Source organism: Paramormyrops kingsleyae, chromosome 1 (genome assembly GCF_048594095.1).
Source record: "Paramormyrops kingsleyae isolate MSU_618 chromosome 1, PKINGS_0.4, whole genome shotgun sequence".
Lineage (NCBI taxonomy): Eukaryota > Metazoa > Chordata > Actinopteri > Osteoglossiformes > Mormyridae > Paramormyrops > Paramormyrops kingsleyae.
The window spans coordinates 75,375,069-75,387,658 of record NC_132797.1 but is presented as its reverse complement, the minus strand read 5'-3'; the positions used below and the strand labels follow the sequence as shown (position 1 = coordinate 75,387,658).

Below are 12,590 nucleotides of genomic sequence, written 5' to 3'. Positions count from 1 at the left end.
ATGACTTCAGGTTTGTCTTAAACAATTTTACCGTCCTAAATGAACTAAAACTTCACCCTGAGACCCCAAGTGTGCGGATCGCTCGCTCCGTCAGTGTGTATTCAGCGTGTGTTAGATGGCAGACTCTCCCAGCTCTCCTGGAAGTTCCAGGATGCTCTCACGAACTGACAGCAGCTCTCCGACACCCGCGAAAGGCTCTCAATGTCCCGGAAATCTGTCGCTCTGCTATTCAGCGCCAGTGAAATTAACTGGGAGGAACTTTTACTGCTGCAAACACAGCCCACTGGTAGGCGAATATCAGTAGCACCCCCACCAATCGGCAAATTTTACTGGCTGCCAGGACCACCGCCCCACGCCCCAACAGCAATAGGCTTGGGAGGTACCTAATCTGTAATACTATCATACCTTTGCGATATTATACCACAGTATATGACATTTTGATGGTACAGTGTTTTTAAGCAATGATATTCCAATATTTCCCTGATAAAGTTTGTCTTGGGGGTGGGGGGGGACTGCCAAGCCTAGCCAGTCCCCCCCCCCCCCACTCCCAGCTATCTCTCATCCACTTTCCTGAAATCAGTCTGAGCTGGGGTCAGTTTTCATCTGAGGTTTTACCCCACACTGAGCAGCTGTTAGCCTTTAGCATCTGCTAATGACACCCCGCCCCCCATCCTCAACATAGCACAGGACAGTCTTCCCCCATCCCCAGGATGAATAATGCTGGATGTGCAGACTGAACCTGACCGGCTTTCCCTGCAGGAAAAATGAAGAACAACATCCTGACTCCAAGGGGACAGGCCTTTGGTCGGCAGGCCTTTGGTCGGCAGGCCTTCGGTCGGCAGGCCTTCGGTCGGCAGGCCTTCGGTCGGCAGGCCTTCGGTCGGCATCGATAACGCACAGGGCAGAATCCGCAGCTGCATTAACGGCGGGCGCCCCCTTCATTCCACAGAGAGCTCATTATAATAGATCTAATCGCAGTGTTTTCCAGAGAGACGATCTCTGCTCCGAAGAGTGTTTTTCCAAGGAAACACTTTCCCCATTCTCTCACGGGATGCTACGTAAACTTCGTGCTGCAACTCCCAAATTAGGACCAGGAAGTACATTAAGAGTACTATAAGTGCCATTTAAGACACAGATCAATTACCAGCAGGGTGCATCATTCACGTTAACACTGCAAATAACAGATGAATGATATTAGTGTTTCCAGTATTGTCACGTAGAGAGACCCTGCCTCCCCCAAGACAGCCAAAGTCCATCGCATTTACATATTTTATAAACTCATTTTCCACTCCCATGATCCAATTTATTACAGGATAAAATGACACACAGATTACCCCGGCACAGTATGATGTGACAGATTTTGATATCACACTGGCAGACGCGTGTCTCGCTTTCTAACCGGGATGCGGGGCTGTCGGACGGGCACGGCGCCGATGGGATGGCCACGTGACGGACAGGAGCATCTTTCCTCGCCCCCCCAAAAAGCAGGCATGAGCCAATGGGTCGTGAAGAGGAGCCTCCTTAAAATGCCACCTTAACCTCCAGCCTATTTCCCAGGTTCCTCTGCGTTTCCTCAGTCACGTATATGGAGATGTCAGGTACCTGTTATAACTCTGGTATGATCTACGTTTGCTGCCATGGTTTCGGTTCACCTCAGGGCCGACGCGCCTCTGCCACTCCCATTGGCGCCCAGGCGGGCATGTGCCGGGTGCAGCACCTCGGACAGCGGCCGCCACGCCCACAAGGCCACGTGGCTCAGACTGGATGGTCCCCCCCCTCCCAGCATCACCTTTAAAACAGGCCCCCCAACAGGCAACCTGGACCTCACTGCCTGAGGCTCTGGCCAGTGTTTGCCTGTTACAGCCCCTCCCCCTTACGCTTCTGTCTGTCCTTGGGTGAGGTTTTCACCCCCTTTCTTTGTCGCCCCTGGTCTCATACCCAGAGCAGCCATCTCCCACAGTCCCACAGTTCTGCAGCTACCCCCTTCTCCCAAATTCAGCTGGACTGTTATCCAGTAAAACAGCTTCTCTGGGGCTCCCTCTAACACAGCCACAGCACTACGAGCAGCCAATCAGCACGCAGGTTACACACTCGCTGGAAACCGAGGATGTTGACGCCTGTAAAAGCTCAAAGGGGCAGTGAAGTATTTCACCCTGGATTCCCCATGAAAACCCAGACGGAGACAGGAGCAGCGATGCTGAAGGTGTTAGACGCTGGCTGCAGGCGTGCAACCGTGTAACAGAGCGCAGAGGGTTACACGGAGGTTAAGGGCGGCGTGCAACCGTGTAACAGAGCGCAGAGGGTTACACGGAGGTTAAGGGCGACGTGCCGCCGTGTTACAGAGAGCAGAGGGTTACACGGAGGTTAAGGGCAGCGTGCCGCTGTGTTACAGAGCGCAGAGGGTTACACGGAGGTTAAGGGCGGCGTGCCGCAGTGTAACAGAGCGCAGAGGGTTACACGGAGGTTAAGGGCGACGTGCCGCCGTGTAACAGAGCGCAGAGGGTTACACGGAGGTTAAGGGCGACGTGCCGCAGTGTAACAGAGCGCAGAGGGTTACACGGAGGTTAAGGGCGACGTGCCGCCGTGTAACAGAGCGCAGAGGGTTACACGGAGGTTAAGGGCGGCGTGCAACCGTGTAACAGAGCGCAGAGGGTTACACGGAGGTTAAGGGCGGCGTGCCGCAGTGTAACAGAGCGCAGAGGGTTACACGGAGGTTAAGGGCGGCGTGCCGCCGTGTTACAGAGCGCAGAGGGTTACACGGAGGTTAAGGGCGGCGTGCAACCGTGTAACAGAGCGCAGAGGGTTACACGGAGGTTAAGGGCGGCGTGCCGCCGTGTTACAGAGGGCAGAGGGTTACACGGAGGTTAAGGGCGGCGTGCCGCCGTGTAACAGAGCGCAGAGGGGTACACGGAGGTTAAGGGCGGCGTGCCGCCGTGTTACAGAGCGCAGAGGGTTACACGGAGGTTAAGGGCGGCGTGCCGCCGTGTTACAGAGCGCAGAGGGTTACACGGAGGTTAAGGGCGGCGTGCCGCCGTGTTACAGAGCGCAGAGGGTTACACGGAGGTTAAGGGCGGCGTGCCGCCGTGTTACAGAGCGCAGAGGGTTACACGGAGGTTAAGGGCGGCGTGCCGCCGTGTTACAGAGCGCAGAGGGTTACACGGAGGTTAAGGGCGGCGTGCCGCCGTGTTACAGAGCGCAGAGGGTTACACGGAGGTTAAGGGCGGCGTGCCGCCGTGTTACAGAGCGCAGAGGGTTACACGGAGGTTAAGGGCGGCGTGCCGCCGTGTTACAGAGCGCAGAGGGTTACACGGAGGTTAAGGGTGGCGTGCCGCCGTGTTACAGAGCGCAGAGGGTTACACGGAGGTTAAGGGCGGCAGAGAGCTGTCCAGCTGCCACATGACGTCAGCTCATAAAAACATTCAGCGCAGGTCAGCACAAAGGGGATGCACCTCTGCCCCTTGACTCTTATGTGCCTGACCTGATTTAGTGTGTATTTTTAACAGAATAGAACATGGCAGAGGACGCAGAGGAAGGGCCAGGTCACTTTGGCCCATGTTTCCCCTCAGCATGATGGTGGCTTCAGAGGAACAGTGTTCCTTCACGCTTTGGTTCAGAACTCTTCTCCGAGTGCAGCCTCACGTTCTCACACTTCTACAACGACAAGGCCTGGAATCCCGCTAGCACTGCCGGATCGCTGTCATGTGACCCCTTCGTTGGCGCCGCCCTCGGGACGCGCCTACAGCATGCCGGCGGCTACGAGCAGCCGCGACTCCCAAGGGCTACGGCCGCGCGGCGCAAAAAAATAACAACGAGGCCTTGGGCTCATGTGCCGCGACGTAGCTTCAGCTCAAGACGCAGCTCCATCCCATAAGGCTGTGCAGCATGGGACAGTCGGGGGACGACGCCTAACAGAGGACCTTAAAAGCCAGAAAGAGAAACCTGAGGAGATAGAGAGCCACTCTGGCAGTACATGTACATGACGGGTCAGAGCTATGTACCATGACTGCAGAGCTATTTCTAGGTAATTGTCTATGCATGTTTTAACAGGAGAGCACATGTATATGGATTCCTGCATTAATCTGGCCCAGCGACAAGCTCTGATACTGATGATCAAACTGTGGGGTCTCCCTGATTGGCTAAACACAAATCCAGTACGCACTCCGCTCTGTTCAGCTCTCCCCAAAAGTGGGTGAGTCGCCCAGGCTAACCAACAAAGCCAGCGCTCGCTTCTTTGATTAGCCCCGCGCGGCCGTTTTGCACTGACGCCCAGCTCCGAGGCGTAACCATGACAGCGAGTTATTCAAACAGGAATAAATTACAGTTAACACGAATCAGATAGCGGTCACAAATGACACCGAACAGCAGGTCGAACAGGACTGCGGTGTGAATCATTCAGGGCACAATGCAGAACCTGTTGGGATGAACGCTTACAGCACTCAGGACTGTAAATATTAATCCACACACCTGCTTACTTTCTGAACACCACATGGGAGAAATGTGTATAATTTGAATGTGCCATTTTTTATACGGCAAGCAATGAAAGGGCCGTTTTGTGACTCTTAACTCCAATTTCTTGACTCCTGCCAGAAACCTACAGTTACTGATTCTGAATTTAACATTTCATTTTCCCTTTCAGGTCTCTTCTGAAATCTCTCTTGGTTTTTTTTTCTTTCATTTTGTTGCATCTAGTACTGAGATAATAACAACTGAATTTGTGTGGTTTATTTATGAAATACAGATATGCATACTGAAAGCATGTCTGTTGCAGCGGTGTAGATACGCAGATCCAGAGGTGCGGGGTCTTGCAGGGAGGACATTTCACACCTAATTATTGCCTGAAACACCAGGTGAGTGGACTGATTTCCGGTAATCGCTTCAACAAAACAGTTATGGGTCAGATTTGAGGGAAAATGGGCACAAGCAGCATAAACCGGAGACAAACACGAACAAGCACAGAGTTTCTGTATTTCACATGTCACCTTTAAGTTTTTATGCTGAAACTCTTACATGTCTCACTGGCAGAACTAACACAGGTATATGCAGAGAGTCACATTACACTGTGCTTGTAGGTGAAGCCCACCAAGAACTCAGCTTCATTCAGCTGGTGATGTCGTGTGTTTCTGAATGACGTCTCACATTGCATGCACCCCAGGAAGGAGAAACCATCCTCTATCTTCTAAAACATTTCACCCTCTAGAGATGTGTAAAGAGAGGGGGCATCTTGGGCAGAGATTTCTGTTAGAGTCTGCACAGGAGTTACTGCCCCCTGTTTGTTAGCTAAAGCTCAATTTCCCGTGAAGCTTTGATGTGATGAGTAAGGAACAGAGACATCAGTGATCAGGACAAAGCCGGATTACTTACACTACTAAAATAATGAGGAACGACATATGGATTGACCAAGTTTAGGAAGAATCCCACCAATATTTCATGCAAAATGTGGAGGGAGAAGCATCACACCAGCTAAACCACTGACTTAAGGCCTCAAGTTATGCTGAAAACACCAGCATCTGTGCCGTTGGAATTTATGAATATGAATGTGCCGTGAAAAGAAATTGCAGGGACCAAACCCATTAAGACAGAATTTAAGAAGAAATCTGAGCTGTTTTGTTAAGCATATTTCTAATATTTCTGCTTAATGACAGAATTCACGTAAATTCGGCAATGTTCATGTTATATTATAGTTATGGCTCCTAAATATGAGACAACTTGAAACTTGAGAATTTCTTGAAAAAAACAGTGCGTTGATTTTTGGACAAATATCAATCTGCCCTCCTGATAACGATCAGATTGTTTCATTTTTAGATTTAAATTTCAAACGCCACGCCTGAAGAAGGCTTTAAACATTCAGTACTGAAAGATTTCACGAATCGCGCAACGTGTCCAAAATACATGAATCACCAGGCCTTGTTAAAAGGCACTGATGCACTAATTCATTTTAGAACCTGAATGTACTTTCGCAGGCAGCAAAACCGACAGCGATATCACAGAAACCTTTGATCACGTCACTTTAATACCGTGTTAAGCCGCACAGAACGTTAGGGAAACCTATCAAACATACATAAGAAAACGCTGACGGTCAGGGAAAGAAAAAAATCATTACCCTAATTCACCCCTGCAATGCAGTCGGTTTCTGCCGTTGTAAATAGGCCTATAGGTAAAATTATTTGCCATTAACGGTATGTCAGATTTACTACAGAGCAGTGATCCGGCTGCGTAGAAGATGCATGATCCTCAAACGCTGAAATTACCCCGACTAGTCTAAAACGAGCCGCCTCCCGTGCACACACAGTACAGATAGCCTACTCAACAGTTATTTTTCTTTTGGGTTTGAATTAAATGTTTGATATTAAGTTACAGGTGCTTTCGCTAACCATGCGATACATTAATGTTGGGTTACGGAGCACAGTGAATATGAGATTACAGAACGAAATACCACTGAGCGGATTCAGCACCGCGGACAGCAAACGAGATCTGTATTTATTTAGCCAAGAGACGCATTTTCCAAAGCGAAGTACAGGCGAGGATGGGAGAGCAGGGTCAGAGAACAACCGGGGTTAAGGGCCTTCCTCCCGAGCCCAACAGTGACGTCACTCCGAAATCACGGGATGTGAACCAACGACCTTCCGATCACGAGTGCAGAGTCAGATATCACGGCACGCGGAGAGTCGCACACCGCAGGCTTGCCAGGTTCGGTATCGCCGAACAACCAATAAAGCATCTGCATTTCGTGTAAACTTCGCTTTAAATCTAAATGTAAATGTAAAATGTAATCTTAAAGTGTTTTACACTTAAATCTCCACCCTCAGCGCTAGGTTAACCTTTAGACTTGTATAAGGTTTGTGGTTCCTCCTTAAAAAGTAGACTACGTTAGTGGACGTGTGCCGAAAATTCTGTCCAAAAGGGTAACATCTTTGCTAATTGCACTGCATCATTTTACTGTGAGAGAAACTTGATAATATGCTGATGCGGCGATCGCGCTTCCAAGTTTTCCAAGTTTGCGTGACTGTTTATTGCCAAATACCTCGTCAGTAGGTGCTGGGGTTGTGTATTGATAATTAGCTGTGGAGAGTAAACAAGTGCTGTCACGCCCCAAACATTTGGGCTTACTGGACAGGTGTCAACGAGGCCAGATTTCCATCTAAATTAGTTGTGGGGCGTGTACTCGAGATCCGTACCGCAAAATCGACTTGATCTGCAAGCTCCAGGTGACGATCCCCCAGCCTGGTCTGGGACGGGGACTGAACGTGCTCGGCGTTTGCGTATGGCTCGGGTATGACTGCGCTCCGCCTCAACCGGCTGCTGTCTTGGCCGTGCCAAAAAAAAAAAAAAAAACAACTCCCGAAAGCCTTCAGATCGCCTGAGTTTCACTGGTCTGCCGCCTGCACACGTCCATGACTGCCCCGAGGAGTATGCTAGGCTACAGTAGGGTTAGCGCTCTGCGCAGTGATAGATTCACTTCACAAGTCAGACGACTGCATGGGTTACACACAACCGAAGAACACTTTATGAACGAATCCCCGTCAATCATCTTAGAATTAACCAATTTTAATATAAGTTTCTATAACCACAGGTTTATCAGGCGGATCAGTTGCACTGGCTATTACAAGGCCACGCATTTTTCTGTGATGCGATCCTACACAGTTCATACGACGCACGTATACGGATCAAAACTTATTTCCAGAGACAATTTAACTGCCCCATCCATCATCCTTGAGCAATATCACTAAATCAGTTAAGGGACATGGAAATAATTGCAATGGGGGGGGGGTTGTATTCCTTGAAAACACGCTGCAGGTTACTATAGTGACATGATCAGATAAATAACGTAATGAATGGATATGTGAAGTAATTTATTAAATGGAAGAGGAGCACTGCACTCACCATATTGACTTCTGAGACCATGTCTATACTTGCTACGTCTATGCTCATGCCAACAGCAACCGGGGCACCTGAAACACGCATTTTGAAAAGTATAATTGTTGCACGATCAGGGTTAAAATATCGAAATATTTAAATGACTTAAAAGGCTGTCCCTGAAGAGAACAAGCAAATGTTTAAACTGGAACAAATCGGTGTCATGTAGCCTTTATAAAAAGACTTACCCCCAAAGTCTGGTCGAAGACGAATATCGTATCCTTTTAACAGTTTGTCGACTGTCTCCTTTACAAAAGACATATTCCCTGGTTCGTTGGCGCTGAAGGAAAAAAATCATGGTTAGTCTCACTTTCGAAAGCAGACAGCCTTCCGCGCCGTTCAGCTTATTAGGCTACCGAACACTTACCTCTGAGCACAACACACAAATGCTACGATGATTGGTGCATAAATAAAACCAAATAGTCTTCTTTTCTGAAATCCCCACATCCCTTACCGTCTGAGTGACTAGTACTCGGGAAATTGACGCGTTGACGGGACGCGTTAAAGCGCAGATTTGTCCTAACGATTAGAGATCAGCGTACTCCATTAGCGGCTGATTGCCCAAGTCATTGTCGGAGTCTGGGACTGCGTGGATCGCTAAAAAGGTTTCGCAGCAGTCCTTCCTGCACTTCGTCTTGAATGCAAACGGTGTTGTTAGGAAGCTTGCTCGGTAAATACCATGCATTTTGTTGAACACATTGCTGGCGACGGGAAGTGGCTGGGACTTAGATAGAAAAACATATATTCTCTTCAGCACCGACTTCCAACGTACGTGGTATACTCTTTAGAAATCCGTTTTGTTTTGTTTTTAAGCGAAGCACAAACATCGGTCCAAACAGGAGTGTGCAAAAACAACGAACATCTCGTCCGAATGAGTACGCCACACCATATAACTCCACAATTATACAAGTCTAAACGCAGAAATTCCGGCGGTTTCTGCCTTTTATGCTTCTCCTACTCTTTAAAATCAGGTAATTACTGGGTAAACATGTTGCGCTGAGTTTGCTGAAATTGGCACGCAAAGAATAAAAGAGTCACTCTAAGTAATGCGCCCACGTGACGCGACAGTCGACAGTATAGTGCAAAAGCGCGACGGCCGCGCCGAGTGGCGTGACTTGGGGTTGGCAGACACTCCGGAGAGAGATCACCTGGCGTGGGTATGCAAATGAAGGTCCACCATAACGCACCTTATTCCTAAGCATGCCGCCATTATAACAATCGTCGTCTTAATTCATTATGGGATTTGGGTACGTTTGGCAGGGTGGATCTGATATAATCAGATGATTATTGGGTATGTTTCCTTGGGGGATTCCTGGGAACGTGCAATATTAACTTTAGTTCATTCCAAAAATAATTGAATAAACATGAACCGAAAAAAGTTTTTAAAAATGTTTAAACTGCTTTGCACAGGTCCATAGCTACAAGGAGTATGTCTTTTAAGTGGAGAGTATGTCTCTGTGTAGTGTGTTTATAGGGAACAGAATATCTGAATTTCAATTTGTATAGTAATTCCCGTAAAACATGGAACAATTAAATGTTAGGCTACAGATATTTTCATAGTAGTTGAGGACAATAATTCTATTTTCTTAGGTGAATCGGGTAATATTAATGTTATTTTTACGGGATATGGCATGTGCAAGGAAAGAGTTTAATGGCGTATGACATTCTGTTCTGTGCGTAAAGTGTGCTTTAGACATTTACTATACATTTTTTTAAATGTTGATATTGAAGACGGGATCCCTGAGCTACCAGCTATGAGATGTTTACGGCCGTATTCTTTGAAACTTGCTCTTGTTGCGCATGTTTGCTATGAGGTGGCTGCAGCCCATTTATGTCTTTTTGTAGTTTTGAGGATAAACGGGGCCGCAAACGGTGAAGGTTTGTCGCCTGTCATGATTTTAAAAAGCGCCAGTGGAACCAGTGGCATGATTTCAGTGGTGATGGGCTTGTCACTTTGCTGCCGTTTACCCACAGGTGAGATCTGAAGAAAATCACCGGAACCGCTGCGGCTGGATGCCACGGTGCGAGAGCATCGGAGCAGCGGCAGGAGCGAAGCCCTCTCGATCTCCCCAGCTCCATTAGCATCCAGAGCGGCCCTGGAACCGGATGCTGCTGTCTTAATTTGTTTATGGTCTGTCTGGGAGACGTGAGAACTCTGGCGCTGCTTCCCGGCAAAGCAATACGAAGCATTTCCGGTGATCTGAGTGGGCAACCCAATCCTGATATTCCACAGAGACAGGAAACTTTTTTACTCTTACTTTATTCATGTCCATGACCTCATTATTTAATTAAAGCCTTGCCCACACCTCTCTTTCTCTTAGACCATTTATTATATTTTTAATGTTCTATTCTTCCCTGTCTTATAAAACACTTCCATGCCATTGCTGGGATAAACCAGTACAGAGGTTATCAGAACAGACGTGCAGGACAGTGCAAAAGTCGTAGGCAACGAAAATGACGTCTAAATTATCTTCTGGTTGATGTAAACTTATGATGTTATGTCTGTGAAAGTGTGTCAGCTTAGCCATTCCAGAAGCTCACCGAAAGCCACCGCAGCATTTGCAGCGACCATCACGTGTGTTTGTTGACTTGCACTGGCAAACCTTGAATGGCTGATCAATAGCCCATTAACGTATTTAACTAATTAGGTTAACTGCTTAAGTTAGCTGGGGATGAAATTTAACAAATATATGAAATGGCCGGGACGCTCCTCAGGAGAAGTTTGGGAACTGAAGTGGTGTCCAGCGAGCCATCCAGCTAGATATCAGTAACTTTTTAGGGAACAGAAGAAATTCTCGTTAGTTTTTACTATATTACTGTTAATTTGTAGATGTTCTAATATTAAATAGTGTGTTTTTTTCTTATCAAATATACCCTTACTATCCAGATTTTCTTGGACTGCCTAAGATTTTTGCACGGTACTGTAATTCTCCTCAAAACATCCCACTTTCTACATGTGACCCTGAAGAACCAAATAAAGGAACCCAAAAAAACAAGATTCTGGAATTGATAGACTTCTGTGCCAACTGCATGCTATCTAATGAATGGATAACTGGCGGGAGGGGTGGGGTGTCCTGGTGTAAAGCTTCATGAAGTCATAAAGGTGGAAGCCACGTCTTCCAGAACGCCTTTAAAAAACCACAATCATGGGTGTTTATGCGTTTTATTTGCAGGCATCACTGAAGGCGGCTTTCAAACAGGACAAAAACCTGGGCAATTTGAGCTTAATCACTGGCAATGTCTTGGAATTGGAACTATATACTGTGTGTGCTTGTGTGTGTGTGTGTGTGTGTGTGTGTACATATATATATATATTTATATATATATATATATATATAGACACATTTCAGGCAAATTCTCCAGTGTTCCAGTTGCAGATTAGAACTACAGAGGTTTGGGGCAAAAGGCATTCAAGACGACAGGAGGGTAGCTGTCTCGGAATAGCTAGAATATGAATAAACATATAAATGCAAGTACTACACACGGCCAGAGCCACCCACACAGCCATACACGAAGAGCTCTTTCCAAAAACATTTTTCATCCGCAATCGCTCTCTCTGTGGTGACAGGACCAGGAGGAGCCCACGTGTGGATTCCGGTTACATGCACTGACAAAAGCTTTTCCATTTTCTTTCTCCCATGTCGTCCGTCGAGAACAAGGACCGATTAAAGGGATTCGTAGGACTGGGAACACCCACTGTTCCGGTGGGGGTGGGGGGGGGGGGGGGGTTCTAAATGAAGCAACTACGCGGTATGCCCAAGAGGGCTTTATAGGAAGTTCTATCAGAGCACAGTCCTCCACCGAAAAAATAAAAGAGATATGTTGCATCATTCTTGTTTCAGCTTATCTCATTACGGTTCTACGTGGGAGCCATCCAAACCGATAAACAGGCTGGCGATCGGCCAGACCATTTTACATACACAGGCAAGACGCTCACATATAAGAATATTTATTTACATACACTGACACATAAAACAGTAGTCTTTTTACAACTTTTTAAACTGCTCTGACAGATATATCTGTGCAGCTTAATGTAGCGCCATGTGATGGCTGTTTTGATGGAAACGTGTTTCTTACCTTGTGTCATAGATTGCATAGAGTCTCTTGTTTTCTTCCGCAGCGTTCCTGTGAAGGACAGAGAACGCAAAGTGTGATCACCCTGGATCGAAGACTAATCGGTGTGGAAAACGTTAAATAACGTATGTGTGTGAATCCCAGGATTCTGCCCCTCAGAACTACATTTAAATGAATAATCAAGGCTTTTACCAAACTGTATGAATGCAGCTTCTTTATCTAATGTGGGACGCATAACGGGCTACTTGATCCCGTTGAAAGCAGTGACTGGATAAAATCAAATACAATTTGCCAACACCATTTTAGTCAAGGCCAGATATGACATTCAGAACCAAAACATTTCTTTCAAAACCAAGGGCTTCTCAAATCTTTGTCCCTCTGCTGTGTCGGTGAAGGTTACCATGGTAACCCCAACTTTTCAGACTCAAGCGCTGTAGAGAGCGCTTACAGTAGTGCGGGGACAATTGGACTTTTAGTTGTCACCGGACATGTTTTTTTTTTTTTTTTTTTTTTTAATAAAATCAAACAATGTAGTCTTATGAAACTTATCGCGGTCACCGGACAAACCGCGCCACCAAATATCAATAAATGTCTACCGATAG

At 47.1% G+C, this 12,590-nt stretch overlaps 1 protein-coding gene across 5 annotated transcripts in view; it reads right to left on the bottom strand.

Annotated features, from left to right (window-relative positions):
* gabrb3 (gamma-aminobutyric acid type A receptor subunit beta3) overlaps nucleotides 1-12,590 on the bottom strand; it is a 52,826-nt gene that overhangs the window by 22,621 nt on the left and 17,615 nt on the right. The window contains exons 2-4 of one of the 5 annotated variants that reach the window (XM_072699405.1): nucleotides 11,992-12,039; nucleotides 8,103-8,194; nucleotides 7,882-7,949 (exon numbers count right to left, since the gene is read on the bottom strand). In XM_072699405.1, the coding sequence (XP_072555506.1) occupies nucleotides 7,882-7,949; nucleotides 8,103-8,194; nucleotides 11,992-12,039 (208 nt within the window). Of the gene's footprint in view, nucleotides 1-7,881; nucleotides 7,950-8,102; nucleotides 8,195-8,281; nucleotides 9,129-11,991; nucleotides 12,040-12,590 lie in introns of those variants that run through there. The other 4 variants (XM_023800756.2, XM_023800755.2, XM_023800757.2 and 1 more) reach the window with 4 other exon arrangements.